The sequence below is a fragment of the Eschrichtius robustus genome, chromosome 6 (assembly GCF_028021215.1).
Source record: "Eschrichtius robustus isolate mEscRob2 chromosome 6, mEscRob2.pri, whole genome shotgun sequence".
Classification (NCBI taxonomy): Eukaryota; Metazoa; Chordata; class Mammalia; order Artiodactyla; family Eschrichtiidae; genus Eschrichtius; species Eschrichtius robustus.
The window spans coordinates 143,317,161-143,339,393 of record NC_090829.1 but is presented as its reverse complement, the minus strand read 5'-3'; the positions used below and the strand labels follow the sequence as shown (position 1 = coordinate 143,339,393).

Below are 22,233 nucleotides of genomic sequence, written 5' to 3'. Positions count from 1 at the left end.
ATTGCTATGTAGTATGCTTTGTATTATAGGTTATAGAAGCTACCCTCCATCTGTGGAATATTAAGCTGACACCCAAGACAATCAAAACCTCCCATATTCAATATCCCACTATTTTCTCATTGTACCAAAAAATAAACAGCAAGTGATTTCACCTCTTAAAAAAAGACATTTACCTTCCTTCCGTGCCAACAGCGCTCTCTCAAACATGGTGAACATTCCTAAAACCCACCGGACTTTCTGTAAGAGTGGCAAGCACCAGCCCCACAAAGAGACACGAGGCAAGGATTCTCTGTATGCCCAGGGACAGCGGCGTTCTGACAGGAAGCAGAGTGGCTATGGTGGGCAGACTAAGCTGATTTTCCGGAAAAAAGCTAAAACTACAAAGAAAATTGTGCTGAGGCTTGAATGCGTTGAGCCCAACTGCAGATCTAAGAGAATGCTGGCTCTTGAGAGATGCAGGCATTTTGAACTGGGAAGAGATAAGAAGAGAAAGGGCCAAGTGATCCAGTTCTCAACTTCATATTTTGTTTTATTATGAAGACAATACAAATTTGAGACTGTTTACTTCATTTAGCTTCAATTGGTTTTTTTGGAAGGGAAATAAACTAGTACCATCCATAAAATTCTCCTTGGGAAACTAAAAAGAAAAAAAAAAGCATTTACACTTAAAAAAAGTGGGATGAGGTAGGATTCCCTCCTTTTAAAAAATGTTTCTAGAGCTACTAAAAAACTTGCATTTACAAAATAGTTGATAAAAATATTCCTCTGGATTGTACAAGAAGGGAAACAGGGACCACTGATAGGACTGGGTGTGTGTGATATTAATCAGACTTGGTTTCTTTCTCTCCTCCTTCATCAGAGGTCAGGCTGTCCTCGTTTTTAGTTTCTCCGTTTTCTGCAGGTACGTCTTCTTTAGTCTCTTGGTTAGCCACTTCAGCCTGTTTTCCCTTTGCTCCCCTTCTCCCTTTTGTTTGCACTTTTTTTGTCTGAAGATATATTCTTTCCTGCCACCTTTTTTGACTTCGTTTCCACTTTTGCAGGAGCCGGTTTAGCTGACAGCCTCGCCGATCTCCTTTGGGCTCCTCCTTCACCACTGCCTCAGGGGAGCTGACCTTCCTCTTGGGCGTCATGGCTGCAGGGCCAGCGCGTGCCGGGTGCCTGCGGGCTGTGGTGCAGGGGGAGCCTTTGCAAAGCTGGGCCGCCTGGCCGCTGCCAGGGTACTGTCTTAAACAGCACACACGTATGGTCTTCCGGTGTGGAGGCCAGAATTGGAGATCAGGGTGTGGGCAGGGCTGGTCCCTTCCCAGGGCGGCGAGCAAGAATCCATCCCCTCTTCCGGCTCCTGGCGTTTGTCTGCTGGCGTCTCTGGGGCTCCTCGGCTCGTACAGGCATCACCCCGATCTCTGCCTTCACCTTCACAACATCTTCCCTCTGCTCATGCCTCTGTGTCCAGAGTTTCCTTTTTTTTTTTTTGATAAAGACACCGTCATATGTCTTTGGATTAGGGCGCAGCCCACTGGCCTCATTTTAACACCATCACATCTGTAAGGACATCATTTCCAACAAAGGTCACATTCAGAGGTATTGGGAGTTAGGACTTCAACATATCTTTGGGGGGGGGGACACAATTCAACCCACCAGAGGGGCAGCTCAAAGCTGCAAGACGAGTCCGGCCCCTCCTTCATGCACCCGCGTGGCAGTGCCGCCGTTCCCCTTGTCCTGTGTCATCTGACCTCTTGGTTCCTCAGGAACCAGGAGAGTCCAATTTGAGGATCCCGCCTCACTTGACACTTGACGAGTTCACTGTGCACAAAGGCCCCACTCGTGTCCAGAATCACGGAGATTATGGGAGGAAGGTGCAGGCCTGCGTGTGGGATGGCCCAGAAAGGGCCGGCTCAGCCCCTGTGGTGTGAACGTGGGCCCCTCGAGTGCAAGGGCACTGGGGCCACCCTGGGGAGGGGGTTGAGGGGATGCCCAGAGAAGGCACCATCCCCAAGACAAGGAAGCTGTTGTCACAGCAGGGTGCCATCAGGGAGCTCTTTGGGAACCAAGAAATAGTCCAAGGAATGCCACCAGGGCATTCTTCCTGTTGGAAGGCACATATCTAGAAACTTCCATCACTGTGATGTCACATGATCATGAGGGTGTGAAGTGCAGAAGGAATTCTTAGAGCACCCACTACTCCCACACTTTCTCACCATCCTTGCTTTCAAACCAAACCTCCCTGCCAGGCCTGTTTATTTTCACCCGTATCCAAGTTATGTCACCTCCTGGCCTTTCCGACACCCTCCCGGACACCCCCAGGGTGTCACCTGTGCTGTCCACCAGGCAGGGGAGAAAGGCTTCGTGGGTTGCTCTTGTTTCATGGGATGCCTTTGAGGGTGGTGACTGTCCGTGTCTTAGTCGCATGGATGATAGATGTGTCACGGTGACAGAGGCGCGCGCCTGAGATCTGGAGGCTCTCAGAGGATTTAGAACGGTCGTTCTGTTACAAACATGTTCTAAAGAAGCTCTCCAAAGTAGACCTGGATGTCCGTAACCGATTCTCTCCTTCCGCGTCTGCGCTGTGGCCTGACCGGCGTGGACACCCACAGCGCCAGCAGTCAGCCTGCTTTCTGCTTGGTGTCGCTTGGTGCACATGTGGCCACGTGTGCCTGCTTGTGTTGTCCGTGGCGACGCTGCTGTCCCGTCAGGAACCCCGAAGACGCCCTGCTCATCCTTCTGATGGACGATTTGGTGTCCCTGTGGGTTGTAGGTTGTGGTTTCCGCGTGTGTCAACATCCCTGTATCTCACTTTTCTTGGGCTGGGGTGAAGTGGAACCTTCTCTATGTCTTTTTAACTCTGTGCTATGCAGAGTCCATCAAGGCCTTTGTCCATGGTCCATATGGAGATGGTTATATTTTCTTAAAACTTGAATGAACAGGTAAAGGGTACAGGTCTTGAATAAACTCAGGCAAGAGATTTAAGAGCTGAGGCAGGTTTGCAATCTGACCATTTCCTGTTTAAAGGTCCTCTTCGCGTTTTGCTCTGTCCCCTCTTCCCTGGATGGAGCTGAGCTGGGGTGGGTGCAGGACCCCCCAGGAGGCACTTTCAGTTCCTGGTCCCTCCTGCCTGGCCTCCACTGTTCTGCTCCTACGGACCTCATCAGCCTGTTCGTGACCGGGGGATAAGTAGGGTGCCGGATGCTGACGTCATCAGTCTGACTGCTGCCCACTTGACTCTAGTGCTGGTGGTCCACTGAGACTGCAGGCTCATCCTCCTACTGTCCTGAGGGTTTGTTCACAAGGTGTCTTTTTTTGTTCTGTGCCTCCTCACTCAGGCCTTGAAATCTTGAGCAGAACGAGTGATGTCTGAACCGACCCTGCACCGCCCTCGGGGCCCACAGGCACTCGCACGCAGACCAGCATGCAGGCAGCCCTCCTCTGGGTGGGCACCTCCCTGCAACGGTGCTCGTCCTGGACTCTCAGATCCCGACCCAACAGGGTTTCTGCTGCTCCCCACACACCTTTAACCTGCACAGGCAGGGGGGTGGGCATGGGAGGAGCCCAGGGCCCGCTCAGGGTCCGAGCCTTCTGCCCCCACGCCCACCTCCCTTGCCGGCTTTGGGGAGGGTGGGCCCTGGGGTAGGAAGAGACACAGAGCGTGCAGATGGCACCCGCTTTCAGATCCTGTGGTCTCTCAGCTGCTTGAACTCGGATTCAAGACTATGTCTTTGAGGAGGACCCCCTCTGGGGGTTCCCTCTGGGCAGCCACTGAGTGTCAACCGACGGGGAGAGGGGAGGTCCCGGCGCCAGCAGAGGGGCTCCGGGGGCTCCCGAGAGACAGCAGCTTGTGGGGGGCAGACGATCCAGCCGGTCAGCAGCAGGACGTGCCCGAGCTGGGGACGCAGCAGGTGGGGCGGGAGCACACGGGGCGGCAGAGCAGGGACACGGAGGAGGCCGGGCAGCAGCAGCTGGGCTGGTAGGAGGAGGTGGTCACAGCAGGCGGGGCGGCAGAGGAGGGACGCGGAGGAGGAGGGTCTGCAGCAGGACGAGGGGCAGGGGGTGGGCTGGCAGCACGAGGGGGCTGAGCAGGGGGCAGCCTCACAGCACACGGGCTTGCAGCAGACAGGCTTGCAGCAAACAGGTGTGCAGCAGACAGGTGTGCAGCAGCCAGGCTTGCAGCAGGTGGGCACGCAGCAGGCCTGCTGGCAGGGGGAGCAGGTGCAGCAGGAGGGCTGGCAGCTAGACTGCTGGCAGCACGGGGCCGTGCAGGGGCGGGTGCAGGCTGGTTGGCAGCAGGGGCTGGACACACAGTTCACTGGGGCACAGACAAGGGTCAGGCAGAGGGCCGGGGCGCAGCAGCTGGGGGCGCAGCAGGGGTGCTCGCAGCAGCTCTCTGGGCAGTTGTCCACCTGCCAGCAGGAGCCGGTGCAGGAACTGGGCAGGCAGAGCCGCTGCCGTAGCTCAGGGTGCTGGAGCAGACGGACGGGGTGGGCGCGGCCATGGTGGGGGTGGGGGGGGCTGCAGGAGGGTGTGAGTGTGGGTGTGAGGAGTGTGAGTGTGTGTGAGGTGCTGGGGATGTCCGCCTTTATACCCCCCACCCCAGGGTGTGCACATGGCCCCAGTAGGAGGCTCCCACGCCTGCCCTTCCTTGTTGATGTTTGGAGCTGGTTGCACGAGACCCTCATTAGGGCTGCTGTGCTTTCTACAATCAGCTTTTACTCATTAAACTTGTGAGTATGTTGCAAGAATCTGTTTTCCCATCTGTTCTTTGGCTCCAGAAAACTTGTAGGGAACATACGACGCAAGTTTCTGCTGAGTGACCGCCACGGTTCTTAAGTCACATCCAGGTACCGGCTGGGCGTGAGATAAACTCCCAGCCGCTGGCAACCCCTCCCTCACACCAGCTCTGCCAGTGTGAGAACACGACAGGGAAAGATGCCCACCACTACTGCAGCCCAAACTATAAAGCGCCTAAGAGGAATGTTAGGAAATTAAGTTGTGAACAAAATAGTAAACATTACCAAAGAACACACGTACCCTGTGTCCACTGGGACCCGAGAGAGTTATGGGCAAGAAACTGGAGGCTGTAGAATCTCCACTCTCCCTGGATGCATCCATCGCTGATGTAAGTTCAATCAGAACCCAAAAGGAATCTTTTTGGTATACAAAGTGAAGATATTGAACCACCAGAAAATATTTGCAATATAAAATTTAAAAGTCTTTACAAATAAAACAGAAGTAGATCTGATGGGTTATATGGTAATGCTGTGTTAAACTTTTGAGGAACTGCTAGACTATTTTCCATAGCAGCTGTACCATTTTACATTTCTACTGGTAATGTACAAGGATTCCAATTTCTTCACATGCTCATTGATATTTCTTTTCTGTTTGTTTGTTATTCGTTTGTTTTAAATTATAGCCCCCCTAGTGGACATGAGGTGGCATCTCCTTGTGGTTTTGATCTGCATTTCCCTAATGACCAGTGATACTGGGCTTCCTTTCTTGTGCTTGTTGGTATATCCTCTTTCGAGAATTGTCAGTCAAAGTGCTTTGCCCATTTTAAATTGGATTGTTTGTCTTCCTGTTGTCGAGTTATAGGAGTTTTTAATGTATTCTGGTTACTAGGACCTTATCAGAATTATGATTTGCAGATATTTCCCCTCATTCTATGGGCTGTCTTTTCACTCTCTTGATAGTGTCCTTTGATACATAGACTTTTTATTATTAGTATTTTTAAAATGTCTTTATTTATTGGGTTGGCCAACAAGTTTGTTCAGGTTTTTCTGTAAGATGGTATATAGCAAAACCCGTACGAACTTTTTGGCCAGCCCGATATGTTTTGGCTGTGCCCCGTGGCAGGTGAGATCTTAGTTCCCTGAACAGGGCTCGAACCCACACCCCCTGCATTGGAAGCGTGGAGTCCTAACCACTGGACTGCCAGGGAAGTCCCATAGACTTTTAAAATTTTTATGAAATCCAATTTATCCAATTTATTTAAATTTTATGAAATCCGTCAGTTGAATGCTCGGTTAAGCTGCTCCAGCAAACATAGCACATCTGTCACAGCAGCTGCAACTGGGGCTACGCCCTGGTTGAACTTGCAGTTGTCCACTGCCATTTCCCAGGATCCGACTGGTTTTTGCAGGGTCTCGACTGGCGAATGGAGATATTACGGGAACCGCTCCCACATCCTTTAGTCTTTAAAGCAGCACTAATTTCTGCCACTCCTCCCAGGTTGCAATGCTGATTTTGAATCACTATCCTGACTTGGGGTGGGGGAGGGTAGGGGAAAGCAATTTCAGAGGCTTACCTTTCTTAATATGATAATTCCTTCCAAAGCTTGGAAATGAATGTTGGAGTTGTTTTAAACACCGAGGACATCCATTCCGATGACACCTCCAGGGACACAGGAATGACCGATGGGTTGGTTTGTAGGCCCGGCGGACCCGCTCTGAGCTGGATGTTGCCAGGACTCCACTAAGGACCTCCCTTCCCTCTGTCTCATGTTGACAGCCCATAATGCTGTTTCAGGAGTGAACCCTGCGCTCAACCATCCTTCCCCTTCCCCAGTATTGCTGCATGAGCAAATGCTGGCGGCGGGGAAGAACTGGGGTAATTATTACTACATGCACTTGTCTTGATCGAAAGATTCTTCTTTCTGGGGTGGGAGCATTTCCATCAAGGAAACTGGAAAACACTGCAAATCACGACCTTTTTTTGGAAGGCTAGTTTCCCAACATATCACTCACCTACTCTTCAAAAACCTGTTAAAACAAAACAAAATACCCCCCGCCCCCCAAATAACAGAAATCTAAGCTGGTTGACCAGGAAGGGGAGGACAATCACCCCAACAGAAAGTTTGGTCCTTCTCCCAGCTCCCGGATTTGAGCCAGTCCTCGGACAGGCACACCTTGATCACGTCCGGTACAAAGTTACCAGTAGTTTAGCAACCAGCTTGCAAAATTCCTGAATATTTAATACTTGCCTCTTGCAACTTGGTACAAGTCAGCTCCAGACCGCTCCAGCACAATTGCTGCCGCTAAACTGATTGGCTGCCCATCACATTCCCCATGGGAATCTGTGTTCTAGGAACCACCTTCAATAACACCCCGCAAGATGCCTTCACAGAGGTCTGGCTTTCATTCCAGTCCCTTCCACCTGTTTTTTTAATTCCCCCTATGGGTAATGGTTTATTGAGTTTTGATTTATTTTTCCATGTTTTTAAAAATGTAATCCAAAATCTGTGTTTGTTTATTCTCCTTTCTTACAAAAAGGTAGCACGTTATACACCCTGCTCTGCACTTTGACTTTTCCCTTACTGATACGTCCTGGAGAACACTCTGTAGCAGGGTTTCAAGACCTTCCTTACTCCTCTTTACAGCTGCATAGCACTCCATATATGAAAGGAACACAGTTTATTGATGGACAATTGTTTTTCCTCCTGTATTTTGCTATTCTGAGTAACACCGCAATGAACAGATATCATGTACTAATTTTGCCAGCGTATCTTTGGGATACATTTCTAGCATTTTATTATTTATTGTTTATCACTGGATCAACATGAAATTTTGGTAGACCCTGTCAAATTGCCCTCTGTATTGGGTAGTTCCATTTTGCACTCCCACAAGCAGTGTGTGAGAATGCCTATTTTGTACAGTTTTTCCAACCGAATGTGTCATCAAGCTTTTGACTTTTTGTCATTCCGATAGCTAGGAAATAGTATCTTTTGTGGTTTTTAAAATATTACCTTTCTCTTAATATGAGTTTGAGCATCTTTTCCAAGCCCATTTGCATTTCATTTTCTGTGAGTTGCTGTTCATATCTCCAGCCCACTTAAAATGTTGACGTGTTGGTCTTTTTCTTCCCTGATTTTTGGCAGCTCTTATATTAGTGATATAGCACATTTTCTGTGGTACAAGTTGTAAATATTTTCTCCGACTTGTTTTTGTTTTTTTTCTCCGACTTGTTTTTTGTCTTATACTTTCCTTACGGTATTATTTTATCACTCTACCATCTATCTATTTATCTTCTATGTATCTATCTATCTATCGTCTATCTATATCTTTCTATTTTAATGTAGAACAAAGGGAAAAAAAGATAGTTGAAAAATTCCACAGCTCACTGATGGTTTTGTTTTTCCCATTTTAATTCAAGTTTCTTTACTGTGCAATCAAATCCTTTGCTCAGCAGTTGGCTGTAGCAAAAAAAAAAAAGTGAAAAAAAATTGCTCATTGAATGGATAAGTGCTTTATTCAGAGTCAGAGAGCCTGTTTCTAGCTCTCAGTAGTGTCACCTTAGAGACCTCAGTCGTCTTCACCTGTACAAGGGGAATGGTGCCTGTTGGGCTGACCCCACTGGAGCTGTGCCCAGGTGCTCCCCAAACCCATTCCCCACACCTGCGAACCTCCTGGCTTCCTTGTGGGTTTGCTTGGAACAGCCGTCATCCGCAGGTCTCCTTGGAGGATTGCCTGAAGGAGCCACTTTGCCACACGTCTTAGTGAGTCGGCAATGCCTGGGGATCTGCATCCACCCAGGCTCCCAGACCAGCCTGACAGGGGCGCACCCAGCTTCTTTCTCTGAGATGTGTCGTACGCTGACTGCCCCTGTGAGATCAGGCTGGGACTTGACCTTCTTCTGGTCCCTGATCTGGTTGTCCCAGCCCTTTACCAGGCTCTCCTGGGAGTACTTCCTGAGTACACGACGTGTGCTCCTGGGGAAAACTGCCTCACCTGTGGGGCGTGATGGGGGAGATGTGACAGTGTGTGAAGAGCTCCATGCACAGGTGACTGGTCATCCTCGCCATCACACCTGAGCTGCAGTCAGTCTGACTGGCTCCCCGGCACCTGCTGCCCCTGCCTATGCCCGCCCCACCCTGACCCTCTCCCTATGCCTTTGCTCTGAGGATTTTCCATGATGTCACTTCCTGGCCTCTCCTTGCAGCTAGAGCTTCACTCTTCAGGGCCCAAATAACGTCACCTTCTTTTCAAATCCTTCCTCGATCTGACTCAGCACCAGCTGGCACTTCTGCCCTCTGAATTCCCATGGTGTGTGTCACCTGTACCCAACCGCATAGTTCGTAATTGCTGTCTCAGTTTTTAAATTTATTTCAGGTATATATATGATGGCACACATTAAGTCAAGATAAATAACTATACTTCCTTGACTCAAGGCCACATTTTAACATCTCTGAAATGGGGAGACATCTTCCAAATGGTGGCATATCATAGTTTATTTGGTAGCAGCTATTTTCGCTTAGACGTACATAAAATAATGGCGCATCTTATGTGGAAGACATCTTGAGAAAATATGGCCTGTCTAGGATGTGTGTGTGTGTGTGTTCTTTAGTACTTCGTCCCAAATGGGCCCACTGTGAACATCAAACACCTTGTGATGTGAAATTATCTGAAAGCCTCAAGCTAAATGAAGATGCCTAAATTATTATAGCCTTATAGATCTCTTTTTGAGTTTCAAAAGCAAAAAAAGAGCCTTTTCTTCAAAGCCAAATGCATGCCCTTATTTCAAATAAAAAAGGAATAGCTCAATGGAACAAGCATTGAGCACCTACTGTATGCAAGCCCCATGTCTGGAGCCAGAGATACAAGATTAACAGCCTGGCCCTGGCTTCCCTGGGCTCACCTGGATCAGGGTGGGAGAGTCAGTGTAGTTTCTGTTGTTGGAGAGGTGTAAGTCCCGGCCTCTCTCCTCCATCTCCGGCCCCCAAGTGTCCTGAGAGCCGTCAGGTTTTTCTGCAGGAGTAATAGAGACACGAGTCCTGTTGAGGACACATGTGAGGGGTGGATGGGCATGACCCCATTGCTGAATTTGGGATGCCAGGGTAGGGGGGACGAGAAGGACAGAGCAGGGGATCCAGCAAAGGTGTCTGCTGAAGCCCCAGAGCCCTGCCTTACAGAACTGACGCGGCTTGGATTCCTCTGGGCAGCCAGCCCTCTAGGACGCCGGGAGCAGCCCTTCCTGAAGGATGCAGCGGGGCTGGCGGGGGGTGGGGGGGGAGCCCTTCACCACGTGACCTGAGACCTGCGTCCTGCTGTGCGGTCGGTTCTCGGAATGCAGCCGGGCGTGTCTGGCCGTGGCTGCAGCTGCGTATTTGCAGAGCAAGGGCCACGGGATGACTCTGATTTCTCAGGACTCTCGCTGAGCAAGTAGGGTCAGAGGCTTCACGCGACCTCCCTCAGGGGCCCCGAGCCTTCTGGATCCCGGGCAGGGCATTCTTTCCTGTGTGCAGGCTGGTACCTGAACTGACCCAGCAGACACGGGAGCGAGACTAATTCACCTGGAATGTAAATATTTGGGTTCAGGATGCTGAGTTCATACCAACACCCGTGATACTTGCTGTGCATTCTTATCAAACAGGAAGAAAACCAAAACACTTCTCTGATAGAAACAGTTCTGTTTTATGTGGAAGCACCTCTAACAATACGTGGTTATCTTACCAGAGTTAGAAACGGTTTTCCAGGGAAATCTCTCTCTGCCCTTTCCGCCTCCATCTACTGGCCATCTTGCCAGCCTCAGCCAGGCGTAGAGAAGGATGGATCAGGAAGGAACCCTAATGTATAGTAAAAACAAAAGAAAAGCAATCAACCAACAAAAGCTGAGGTCCAGAGAAGCAGAGTTTCTGCCTCTGTGTTGCTCGACTCATTAGCAGATCCCATAGGACTCCAAGACCACTCCAGGGCATACAGTCACCGTGTAGGGCTCTGGGGACAGGCAGAATGTGGCCGCGTGGCCTCAGTAGTGGACCTTTATCCAGGAAGCCCGTCCGTGGTTGCCTGCTGTGTCTTTATCAGCAACAATACGCCTGTGACTGGCCAGAATGCCCTCCTGACTTCAATCCAGGTCAATTCTGATCACATTACCAAGCCTCCCATATAAACTCAGGTACATTCTAAGAGCGTTCACCTGCAAATAACACTCTCCCCACAAATAACCCAGGTTTGATAATGCTTTTGTCTCACGTTAGAAGAAGTCACGTGGTAGGCCCCGCATTTGTGCGGTGGCCCAACAGTGCCATCAGGGACACTGGCTCTTTCTGTCTCTCTGCTCTACCACCCTTAATGTTGGCTTTCATTCCCAGATAATTGCTTCATGATGGCAAGATGGCTGCTGCAGCTCCAGGCATTGTGCCTATGGTTCAAGGAGGAGGAAAGAATGGGAGAAGGAAGGGTGGTCCCTGTTTCAGGGAAGGAAAACTTCCTCAGAAGCCCCAGCAGATTTCTGTCTATGTCTTATTCGCCAGAACTGTCATGTGGCCATCCTTAGCTTCAAGTGAGTCTGAAGAGGCGAGTACCTTTAGCTGGGCATGTTACCTGCCTGGGCATAATTGGGGTCCTGTTGGTTAGGATGTGGGGAAATGGATATTGGGTTGGCAGCGAATGGTGCCTGCCCCAGTGGGTAAGTGAGGAAACGGGAATCTCTGCCCGGTGGTGAGATCTGTGCTTTAAGAAGAAGTAAATTCTGTGTGGGGAGGGGCTGGCATGCACCACTGGACTCTGTTTTCTTTGGGTTTTGCAAAAATTATAGGATCTTACTGCTAAACTCCCGCACTCTTCAGGGAGTGTTCAGAGAATTTTAGCCTTAAAGAACTGACGATGTCAGATGCTGATGTATTTTGGCAAAATGAGATTCTCTCTGGGCCAACTGGAGAATTCCAGGGAACCAAGAGATACAGGAGAGCATGGAGCTCCTTGAGGCCAAAGGAAGAGATGGGACATCCTCAGCGTGGGAGCTTGCCTGGATGGGGAGGAGGGTCCCAGGGCTGGTCGCGGGCCCCCAGGGTCCCCATCCCACAGTCCCAGGTCCCACACTGCTTAACCCTGCTCTGCGCTGTTTTCAGGCCAGGCACTCTGGCTTTGACCACGGTCAGGGGGGAAACCACACCTCTCACAGTGACATCATTCTGGATCCAACTTCCCTGACCCACTTTTACCCCTGAAGCGTAAACCTGAATCCCAGGTTGTTGAAAACGTGCAACCCAAAATGGCAAATATTGACACAGCCCTGATGACGTGCCAGCACCGTGCCGGGAGCTCACACCGGCCACAGGGGGCTGGGTCACAACCCCTCTGCACCCTGGAGGAAACTGGGGCTCTCACTCATCCTGGCAGCCCCCCGAGGCCCCGGGCCACACCCACACACGTCCCCCAGACAGGACCTGCGGGCAGCCAGGGTCCCACCCAGGACGGTGGTCTACATCTGCTGGTGTCTGGCAGCTGCCCCGGTGTACTTTTGTGGGTTCTCCTGCTGGACACCCCTTTAATTCCTGCTCCTGTGGGGAGCGCGGCCCCTCAGCCACTGAGCGCACGGCACACGCAGGGCACAGCCCACCAGCTTGCACGTTTCAGCCGCGCGGGACCGGGAGATGGGGATTATCTGCTTGGCACGCCTGTAAGGAGATCGCCGCTCGGACAGGGACACAGGGTCTTTGTCCCAGGGTGGTTGACCGGAGGGAGGGAGGCTAGGCCCTGAACTCAGGCTCTGGGGGCAGCAGGGGACCCAGGATGTCGCTAAGTCAAGCAAACAGAACCCAGAACATGAGAAGCACCCTGGAGAGAAGGACGGCACTGTTCTTCCGTGTCTGAATCCGATCAGCCTGGGCTCAGCTTTTGGTCCCCTGTGGGGCGGGGGCTCGGAAAGCCTGCTGGTGACTTGGCAGTGTCCAGGACCCCACCATCTCCGGCGCAGGTCCGCCTGCGGTGAGCACTCCTGGGCCCGGGCGCCAGCCCCCTCCTGCCTCTGGTACCTCAACCCGCCTGCCCCACTTCTAAGGTGCTGGCCCAGAGCCTCACAGCCCCGCCTCCATCTCTCCGGGCTTTGGGTTCTGGCTCCTCCACCCTTTCTGAGGGCCTGGGTTCAAAGCCCAAGCCTGGCCCACTCCCTGGAAATAAGGGACCCCTCCCCCCAAGATATGAGGCCGTGGCGGGTGCTGGGAAAACACCTCTGATACAGAGGCACTTGAGGTCATGTGGAAATGCTGCTTTTGGCTGAAGAATCGGTTGTCACAGGGTGGACACTGGGTCCCTGAGTCTCTCACAGGCAGACGGGCGACCCTCTCGGGGTGCGGGCCCTGGGGTCCGGCCGCAGCCCTGCCTTCCTCCCTGGCCTGCTGTCTTCACTCCCTTCTATGGCTCTGACTTTATCTTCGAATGCTGTGGATGTCTGTAACCCCCGGAACAAGATGAGTCAGTAATACACAGAGGCAGAGCTGCGTGGCCTGTCGAGGGGAAGCCAGGCACGTGCCCACAGTGCCAGGCCGAGTAGGTCACAGGAGGGTACCTCACAGCCCCCTCCCTTGCCCAGAAAGTACGCACAGGCCGCTGGCCCTCCAGTAACCTGCCCAGCGCAGCTCTTTGTTTGGGTGGTTTGGTGACAGGTGCTGGTTCTCCAGTGGCGCATCCTCTGGTCACCATCGTAAATGCAGAGAGAGAGACAGAGACAGAGAGATGGGAGAGAGACAGGAAAGAGAGAGAGAGACAAGGAGAGACATACAGAGAGAAAGAAAGAGAGAAAGGGAGAGTATTCTTCCTGTGGACCAGGCACTGCTCCAGCCTCATTGGTCGCCCTCTTTTGGGGCTGCCCGCCCCCCTCCTGCCCATCCTGCCCAGAACCCACTGTAGACTCGGGGGCATTGTTCCCTGACGATTCCAGACGTGGGATTCTAGCTGCCCGAGGACAGCGACTCCGCGGGTGGGACATTGGATGCTCCTTGACTCCAGAGCGGGTGCATAGCTGTGCTGGGCATGGGAAAAGCTCTGCCCTTCCACATCAGAAGGCCTGGGTGGCTCCTCTTAGAGTGACATGGGAGGTCTGGCTTTGATGTAAAATACGTGTGCAGAATAACTCGATGACCACTTTCTCAGAAGGGCCTGGGCTAAACCCTGCTCGCAGGCTGTGGAGGAAGCCGTCCCGGTGGTGCCGTTCGGCCCGCAGCTCCCCTGACTCATCCAAGAGGCAGAGCGCGCTGGCACCACCGGCTCCATCGTTCTGTCCTTCCCAGGTGTGTTGTGTCTGGTTGCACCTGGGTGACTCACTGGGCAAGAAACCATTCAGGAAGGGAGGGAACTGGGTCGTCGTCAACGCAGCAGGGAGACAGGAGAGCTGTTGGGAGCCCACTGCACAGGTAAAGAAACCGAGGCCAGCCGCCTCCCCTGCCTTTTCTCCGACCTGTCCAGGGGCCCCTCCTCTCCATCCTTCTCACGGCTGCTGCCCTCCGCCTGGCCCCGAAGGAGGATGCCCCCGACTGCTCATCCCCTCCCACACCCCTCTCAGGTGGCTGGGCTCCCGGCCTCAATCGATTACCCTCCTCGAAGGCTGGCATCTGTTCCCAAAGCCCAGACAGCTTGCAGGTCTACTGAAGGGGAATCCAGAGACCCCAGCACCTTCGGGGGCAAACCCATGGGGTCCTGAGTTGTTGGAATGGATTTCCCAGGTGTTCAGAGACAGGGCAGCGCCACCTATGACACAAGGAAGGAAAGTCGAAAGCCATTGACCTGCCCCCCCCCCACCCCCCGCCCCGGAATTCAACACCGAGTTTGTTGGGTTTTGTAAGGGTGAATCGTCCTGACGGGGGAAGTCATGAGCCAGCACTGTATCTGCAATCGTTTCCTCAGGAAAAAGCAGAGAGGGCTGGCTGTCACTCCAGACCCATCCCTGTAACCCCCAACCCTGATTGCTTCCGCTTCTGCTGCAGCTGCCCCTGGAGGGACCGTCTGTGAACAGATGCAATGGACGTGACGTTGGCCTCTGTCCATCGATTCTGCAAACCACGTGCCAGGCCTCGGTCCTGGACGAGACGGCGGCAGTGAATTTGGGGCACCAAGTCCCTGCCGGCTCCAGCCACCACTCCAGGGGACCTCAGGAGAGCAGACGTGTTTCAGCACGTTTTTTAGAAAAAAGAATTAGTGACTCTTTAGAGTAAGGAGTGAACAGATTTTTAAAGTTTTGAGTACTACAGGAACATAAGCTATTAAAACGTATATACGGTAGACATTTTCTCTAAAGGAAGGGAAATTGCAAAGAGTACTTTTATCATTTTCATCAGTAAAGTTAGATGACTTGGGGGGATGGCAGGGTTCTAGGCTGCATGCTCGTCTCCTACAAGGGGAACTAGGGTGGCACACGCACCTGTGCTGCTTAGACGGTTCTGGTCTCATTTTCTCTCCCTCTTTTACAGGCAACCTTGGTTCGCTTTGTGTGAGTTGAATACAGAGGAGATGCCCCACCACCCTTGTCCTAGGTGGTCACCAGGAAACCCACGAGGGCAGTGGAGTTCTGCCTGGTGATTGGGGGTTTCTGTGTCTGCTGAAAAGTCCGAATCTGCTGCCCAGGCCAGCATCTCTCCTGAGGCCCCAGTCTGTTCCCAGGCATCACGGCGGATCCCCGCATCCAGATTGGGGCTCCACGTCCCCTTTCCTGTCATTGTAGTGAATGAAGCACCACCTGCTCCAGGTGAAGCCTCAGTGCCGTCCTCGACTCCTTTGTCTCTCACGCCTGCAACCAATCAACCTTCAAACCCTCAGGCTTCTCCCTCCAGACCCCCAAATCCTTCTCCTCTCCTCCATTCCTCCCACCCCAGCCCTGATCCAAGTCCACAACTTTTCTTCCCCAGACTATCCTGATGAACTTTCTAAAAAATGTATTGAAGTAAGTTGATTTACAATGTTGTGTTAATTTCTTCTGTACGGCAAAGTGACTCAGGTATACGCATATATATATTCTTCTTCACATTCTTTTCCATTAAGATTTGTCACAGAATACTGAATATCGTTTCCACTGCTCTACAGTAGGACCTTGTTGTTCATCCATCCTATATACAACAGGTTGCCTCTGCTAATCCCAAACTTCCATTCCTTCCCTCCCCTCCTCCCTCACCCCCTTGGCAACCCCAAGTCTGTTCTCTATCCGATAAGCTATTTGTCTCTTCTCTAACCTGACCTTGACTCTTCCCATCCAGTTTCTCTGCTGCAGTGACCGAGGTCTCATAAAACACACTGCAGCTTAATCCTTGCGTGGCATCCAGGTGCTTTAGGATAATGTGAAGACTCCAAATTGGAACCTTTCTGCTCCTTTTGCAAAGCTCATCTTTGTAAGATGTGGTGTTCAGAAAACACCAGCTGGATGACTGATGAGAAGTAAAAAGAAAAAAGGAAAAATCTGTTTAATCCTTTATGAATTCTTTGTACGCAGGATGAATTATATAGCACATAGGAAAAACTGCTTAAAATCCCCTCTCCTCTCTCAGTAGCTGGTCAAAGGCTCCTGCCTGACTCCCCTCACCCTCACCCAGCCTCACCCCTGCTCCCAATGCAAGCAGCTCTGGCTTTTCTCTAAGCCTTTCCACACAGCTCACCATGCCATGGATTCCAGAAGCCAAGCAAAGGGCAGGTCGTTAGCCAAAGTCCTTGGGAAAGAGTCTTATTGATTACCTCCTGCATCTTCTCCTGGAGGTCTGCAATCTGGCTTTTGGATAACAAATCAAGGTCCAAGGATTCTGAGGGAAGTAAATTATAGGACAATTGTGTGGATAACTCAGCCAAAGCCAGACCTAATTTAAGAAGAAATTGGGGAATCTTTAGCTCAATGATAAAAAGTCACTAGAATTTGGACTCTATCACTCACCAGCCATTGGCCTTTGGACAGCATATTTACTATCCCTAAGCCTCAACCTCCGCATCCATAAAATGGGATGGTGGTGGGGCCCATCCCACCCCCATCAGTTTATTGTGTAAACTCGCTGTGATAAACTTAACACAGTACTTAGGATGGTGAGTCATTTGTTCAGGATGCTTGACCTCTGCATGACCCGTGCTGCTCACCTGGGCAGGAGCAGGTGTAGAGAGAACACCGCAGACAGACATCACCTTGCCCCACAGACCAACTGTGGGCCGGGGGGCGGTGGGTGCTATGAAAGCATGAACTCTGGGGATCTGAGCCCATCGGGAAGTCAGGGAAAGCTTCACCAAGGAATGAGGGCTTTGAGGCCAGAGCTGAGGTTGATTCAGTGGGTGTCAACGAGGCAAAGAGGAGGGAAGAGTGTCCAGGTGGCTCGTGCAGGATTCCCTAGGCTGGAGGGAGTGCAAAGTGAGTGGGGGGAGGGGAGGGGAGGAGCCAGGGAGAGTAGGTTTCAGGCTGGAGGGTGGTGAAGCTTCATTAGGGCTTTTGTCCTTATTCTAAACACTGATGGGTTTTATCAGGAAGGGGATGTGCTTAGACACCAGAGTTTATTCATTTTCTCTTTTCTCCCCATATGTCTCCATGCATTAAATCGAAAAGTCAATCTAAAATCGGTGTTTTCTAGATTCTTCTTGATTGGATTATGGTGACCACTTTTATTACGCCAAGACATGAATAAATAACATCTTATCTAAAGTTCCATTAGGGCAAGTGGGTCCCACACTGAACTTTGTCTCCTTTGAGAGGAGTCCCAATGACAAGCATTGAATTCTGCCAGCTCCTTTTAGACACAGCCTTCGGGAGACGTAATTTAAAAAGAAGCAGTGACAATTGTTTGAAAGATGACACAAGATATCCTACCATAAAAATGTTTGCCTATTTTTTTCAGACTGATACACCACAGGTCACAACACCCACATGTGAATAATGTTCTCAGGGGATCCACTCTAGGGCAGAATTTTGGGGAAAGGAAAGGGACAATGGGGAAATGAACAGTAGGTGACAGTTCTAGAAGGAAAGCTGCTGTGTGTTAAGGGTGATTTTGCGGTACCAGGAAATGTAGGCAAGTTGGCGGCTTCGAGCTGCTGGGGCTGATAAATCATGAGAGAGGAAGAAGGCTTGGGGAAGGAATGAGGGGACACCCCAGGGAAGTTCATGCAACACTAAATACCCGTCGAAAGCCATTTGAAGAGAAAGGTGTAAAAAAAAAAAAAAAAAAAAAAAGCAATAAATTTAGCAACAAGGAAACCACCAGGCATTTGGGGAGCTACGCTTTGCTCTGGTTTCCAGGGACTAGTGACTCATAAACCACACCAGTCGCCCCTGGAAACTAAGCATTTTGCTACACTCAATGGAAAAATACAAAAAGGTATCAGGGATGGGGCAAGTGCGTTCTAGGCATTTCTGGTGATAGGACAATAATTATTCTAGTGTGGTTCAGCAAGAAACTGAGACCGGGGAGAGGTGAAGGTGACCAGGGTCACCTGCTGGAAAAGCCAGACGCAGAGTTCACACCGAGTTCAGGTCTGACTGCAAACCCCATGCACCTGGCGGGCTGCTCTCGGAAAGCAGGTCATGAGCCCATGCCAGGATGCACCGAAACGTGGATTCGTAAATGTTCGCTGAACAGAAACGCATGATCCTAGAGCTGAAAATATATATCAAGTCTGCAATCAAACAGAATATTAGTATCTACTTCTTTCTGGAAAGTACCTAAAATGAAGCATAATGGAAAAAGAATATTTGGCATTGTCACTTTTTCCTAATCTTTCATTTCAGGAGAGAGAGAGGGAGGGAGGGAGAGAGGGAGAGGTGCGTGCTGTAAATATTCCCGTGTGTAAAGCCCCCCACACCCCCATGCACCTCCTTTCCTCTGTTGCCACCCAGTTTTCTTTTGACTTCCTCATTGGTGCTTCTCTGTTCCCTTCCTTCCTCTTCCCACCTTGGTGGAACCTGCCGTTGCCTACAGGATTCTCCATCTTTGAGGCTCTTCTCTGACCTGGCTCCCTCCAGGTCTCAGAGGATCTCTTTCCTACCTTCCCGTCAAACTTCCCAAACTGCAGCTTCTCACCGCCCCCTGCTTCCTATGTCTTGCCATCTGGTGTCTGCCTGGAACTTGTTGGAGAGTGAAAAGCTAAGAAGACACCTTCCTTCAAGAGCCACTTCCTCTCCACTGGTTGGAATCCCCACGACCTACCCAGGGTCCTTGAAACCTGGGGGCTGAATATCTACCAGCTTGGGCTCCCAGGACCCCCTGTTGGGGAAGCAAGGAGGCCTGACCCCGGAGCCGATGGAGGCAAAGGGAGAACGGAGAAGAGAGAATAGACAGGCGGAAGGCAGACCGTGGCTTCTGGTGGCATCATCAGGGCTAAAGCTGTGCTGAGGGGGCCCAAAGAACTGTCTTCTCTACCATCACTCCTGAGACCCCTGGAAGGTGCTGAGACCCCTGGATGCTCCCCCTGGGCTGTCTCGTCCCTCTCGGATGTGTCTGAGTGGCTCCCGCAGGGGATGGAGCAGACAAGCTTCCTGGTCCCAAGGCTGCCTGAGAGACAGAGCTTAGGCAGAGGGTGGGTGGACGGTCGGTGGTCCAGAGCCAGAACAGGCAAGATGCCAACGGGCAGAGAATCCAGGGGGGAGAAATGAGGGGCACAGAACCAGAAACTTCCCGGGTGCGTCTCCTGGGGGCCTGGAGGGGGAACAAGAGACTCAGCGGAAGGAAGGCAAACGTTTCAAGGGTCAAGTGTGAAGACAGAATTGAGGAGCTGCCGGTCTGGGAGGATGAGGACAGACTGAAACGGGGGTCCCAGGGCCAACTTAGAGCAATTTCCAGAGTTCTGGGTGGGCGCCGGGCTGCAAGACGTGACAGCAGGAGACTGGTGAGACTCTGGGGGCGGTGGATGCTCTTCTGAGAAGTCTGCCCGGGAAGGTAGGGAAGGGATGGTGTGAGACAGGGTCTGCCTTAGCTCAGCCGCTATGACAAAACACCAGGGACGGGGAAGCTTATAAACAGCTGACAGTTATCTCTCGCAGGTCTGGATGCTGGGAGTCCAAGATCAAGGTGCCGGCAGAGTCAGCCTCTGGTGTGGTGCGTCTCCCTGGTTCATGGACCGCGTCTTCTCACTCTGTCCTCGTCTGGAGGAAGGTGTCAGCGAGCTCTCTGGGGTCTTTTTTATAAAGACCCTGATCCCATTCATGAGGGTTCCACTCTCATGGTCTAATCACCTCCCAACGGATCTACCTCCTAACGTCATCACCTTGGGGGGCAGGATTTAACATGGGAATCTGGGGGACACAGATCATAGCGGGGTCAGGGTGGACACAGCGGACTCAGTGGGCAGCGTCTCCCACCCGCAGGTGCCGCGGCCCAGAGTTGGTGACCCACAGAGGCAGTATTTCTTTGGACGAACAAGCGCAACCCTTTAGGTGTTTTGGGTTGGGGAGGGGCTCCAGGTAAGACAATTGTTCATAGCTGTCTTGGTCTATTGAGTGATTGTTGTTTTTTCAAAGTTTCCTTTCTTATCGGTAAGACCACAGTCGGCCAACATCCGACGTGGGCTAAAATGCAAAACGCTGGGAGCCAGGCATCCAGTCACCTGTCCAGGGTGATCACCGTCCCTACCGGGCGTTTGCTTGTTGGGGGCCCTGGGCACCCAGGGGACAAGGCTCACTCTGGCCGCCACACCCAGTTCAAGTGCCCCGCTCTTCCTGTTCACATGGTTTGAGAGGCAGTGAGGGGACAATGGGGTGAGGCGGGCGTTGCCCTGGGTCACAGTCTTTTCCCTCCGGAACTACTGTGAGTTTGGCCAGGGTTGACCACAAAAACCCCTATGTGTGTGAGTGTGTGTGAGTGTGTGTGTGAGTGTGTGTGTGAGTGTGTGTGTGTGTGTCTGTGTGAAAGAGAGAGCCAGAGAGTGCCATAAGCCCGTTTACCCTTAGATAAGAGAGGTCTTGGCAGCCCTGCCAAATTCTATATAAGAAACACGCCCCCAGGGGGAAGGTGGCTTATTCTGCCCCAGGGAGAGAGAGAGCCATTCTACAAGCAAGGGGGGATTGGGGGTCGCATGCTGTGGCCACAGACCTGGGCTTTGGACAATCTCTCCTACGGTGTGGGCTTGCTGGTCCAGAGCCTGCATACCGCAGATGCTCTGTGCTGATGGAGAAACACCCAGAATGTGGGAAGCCGGCCCTTCCGGGGCACCCAAACACGGGAGAATTTGTACCATGAAGACTCCTGGAAGAATCTGATGAAGTGAGAAAAAAAGGGAGTGGAGCTGGTTGGAAAGAGGAGATGGGGCAGCTAGTCTGCGCACAAGGCCAGGCTCTGCCTCGGTGCTGGGACCTGGGCAGTCCCTTGCCTTTGAAAGCTTCAGTTTCCCCATATGTAAAATGAGGGAATCAAAACCAGTCCAGTAATCTCGGAGACACGCTAATAACCCAGCTCTCACAGCAGCAGGCCGTTAGCTGGGTCCCTGAACAATGCCGACAGCCGTGGGCCCCCTGACCCCGCCCTGGCACTGGATGGCCTTTCATGATGACAACGGTCACCCATGGCAACTGAGTCTCCAGCAATGCAGCATCGATACTTGGAAAGTGCTCCAGGAAAGAAACAGTAAATTCTAGATCCCTACTCTCATAGCCGTGTGGCGGATTTCAGGGCACTGCAGAAGTGACCCCTGCCCCGAGGATGGCCGCACCAGGAGGGACACAGCAGATGCACCTGGTGCTGGAGGCCCCTCAGCGTTCCTGGGAGGCTGCTGTAAAATGCAGACGCCTGGGCCCTGTCCCAAACCCCCTGACTCGGAGCCATGAAGGGTAGGCCCAGGGAATCTGGGTCATGTGCTCAAGGGGTTTCCATGCATATTAAAGTGTGGAAACCCTGAGAAGCCGGGTAGCAAAGTTTGATTTATAAAACGTGAATCCTTCAAAAGTTGGCCAGCTTTTACAAATGAACCTATCTACGAAAGAGGAATAGACTCACAGACAAAGAGAACAGACTTGTGGTTGCCAAGGGGGAGGGGGAGGGGAGAAGGAAGGATTGGGAGTTTGGCATTAGCAGGTGCAAACTAGTATATATAGAATGGATAAACAAGGTCCTACTGTACAGCACAGGGAACTATATTCAATATCCTGGGATAAACCATCGTAGAAAAGAATATGAAGAAGAATGTATATATGTGTATAACCGAGTCCTTTTGCTGTACAGCAGAAATTAACACAACATGGTAAATCAACTACACTTCAACAAAAATTAAAACAATAAATAAAGTAAAAATTATTTTTAAAAAGTTGGCCAGCTTTTATTTTATTTTGCTGAAAAAGTCTCCCCTAATTCAGCCCAGAAATGCCCTTGGTGTAGACAGCTGTGTTCATGAACATCTTGGTTTTAAGTCCCCAGGTAAACAACACCCTCCTACCAGCTCGCCTTCTGGATTCCCACAGTCTTATCGTCTGGTTCCTTGGGCATTTATGTTTGCAACTCCTGTTCCAAGAGTGGTTATTTGAGACAGATTTCAAGTTTCAGGGCAGGGATGCTGTCTTACCCTTCCTGGGCTCGTTTATGTT

The 22,233-nt window shown here is 51.5% G+C and overlaps 2 protein-coding genes and 1 pseudogene across 2 annotated transcripts; 1 reads left to right on the top strand and 2 right to left on the bottom strand.

Moving 5' to 3' along the window:
* The first annotated feature begins 205 nt into the window (after nt 1-205).
* LOC137765995 (large ribosomal subunit protein eL42-like) lies at nt 206-538 on the top strand. Its single transcript, XM_068545706.1, has one exon. It carries the CDS (start codon nt 206-208, stop codon nt 536-538), a length of 333 nt encoding a protein of 110 aa, XP_068401807.1.
* A 283-nt stretch (nt 539-821) lies between these two features.
* On the bottom strand, nt 822-1,130 carry LOC137765994 (non-histone chromosomal protein HMG-14 pseudogene; annotated as a pseudogene).
* A 2,726-nt stretch (nt 1,131-3,856) lies between these two features.
* On the bottom strand, nt 3,857-4,486 carry LOC137765993 (keratin-associated protein 10-3-like). Its single transcript, XM_068545705.1, is given in 3 exon segments — nt 3,857-3,980; nt 3,982-4,438; nt 4,441-4,486. Coding segments are annotated over 3 exon segments (627 nt in total).
* Between the last annotated feature and the right edge of the window lie 17,747 nt (nt 4,487-22,233).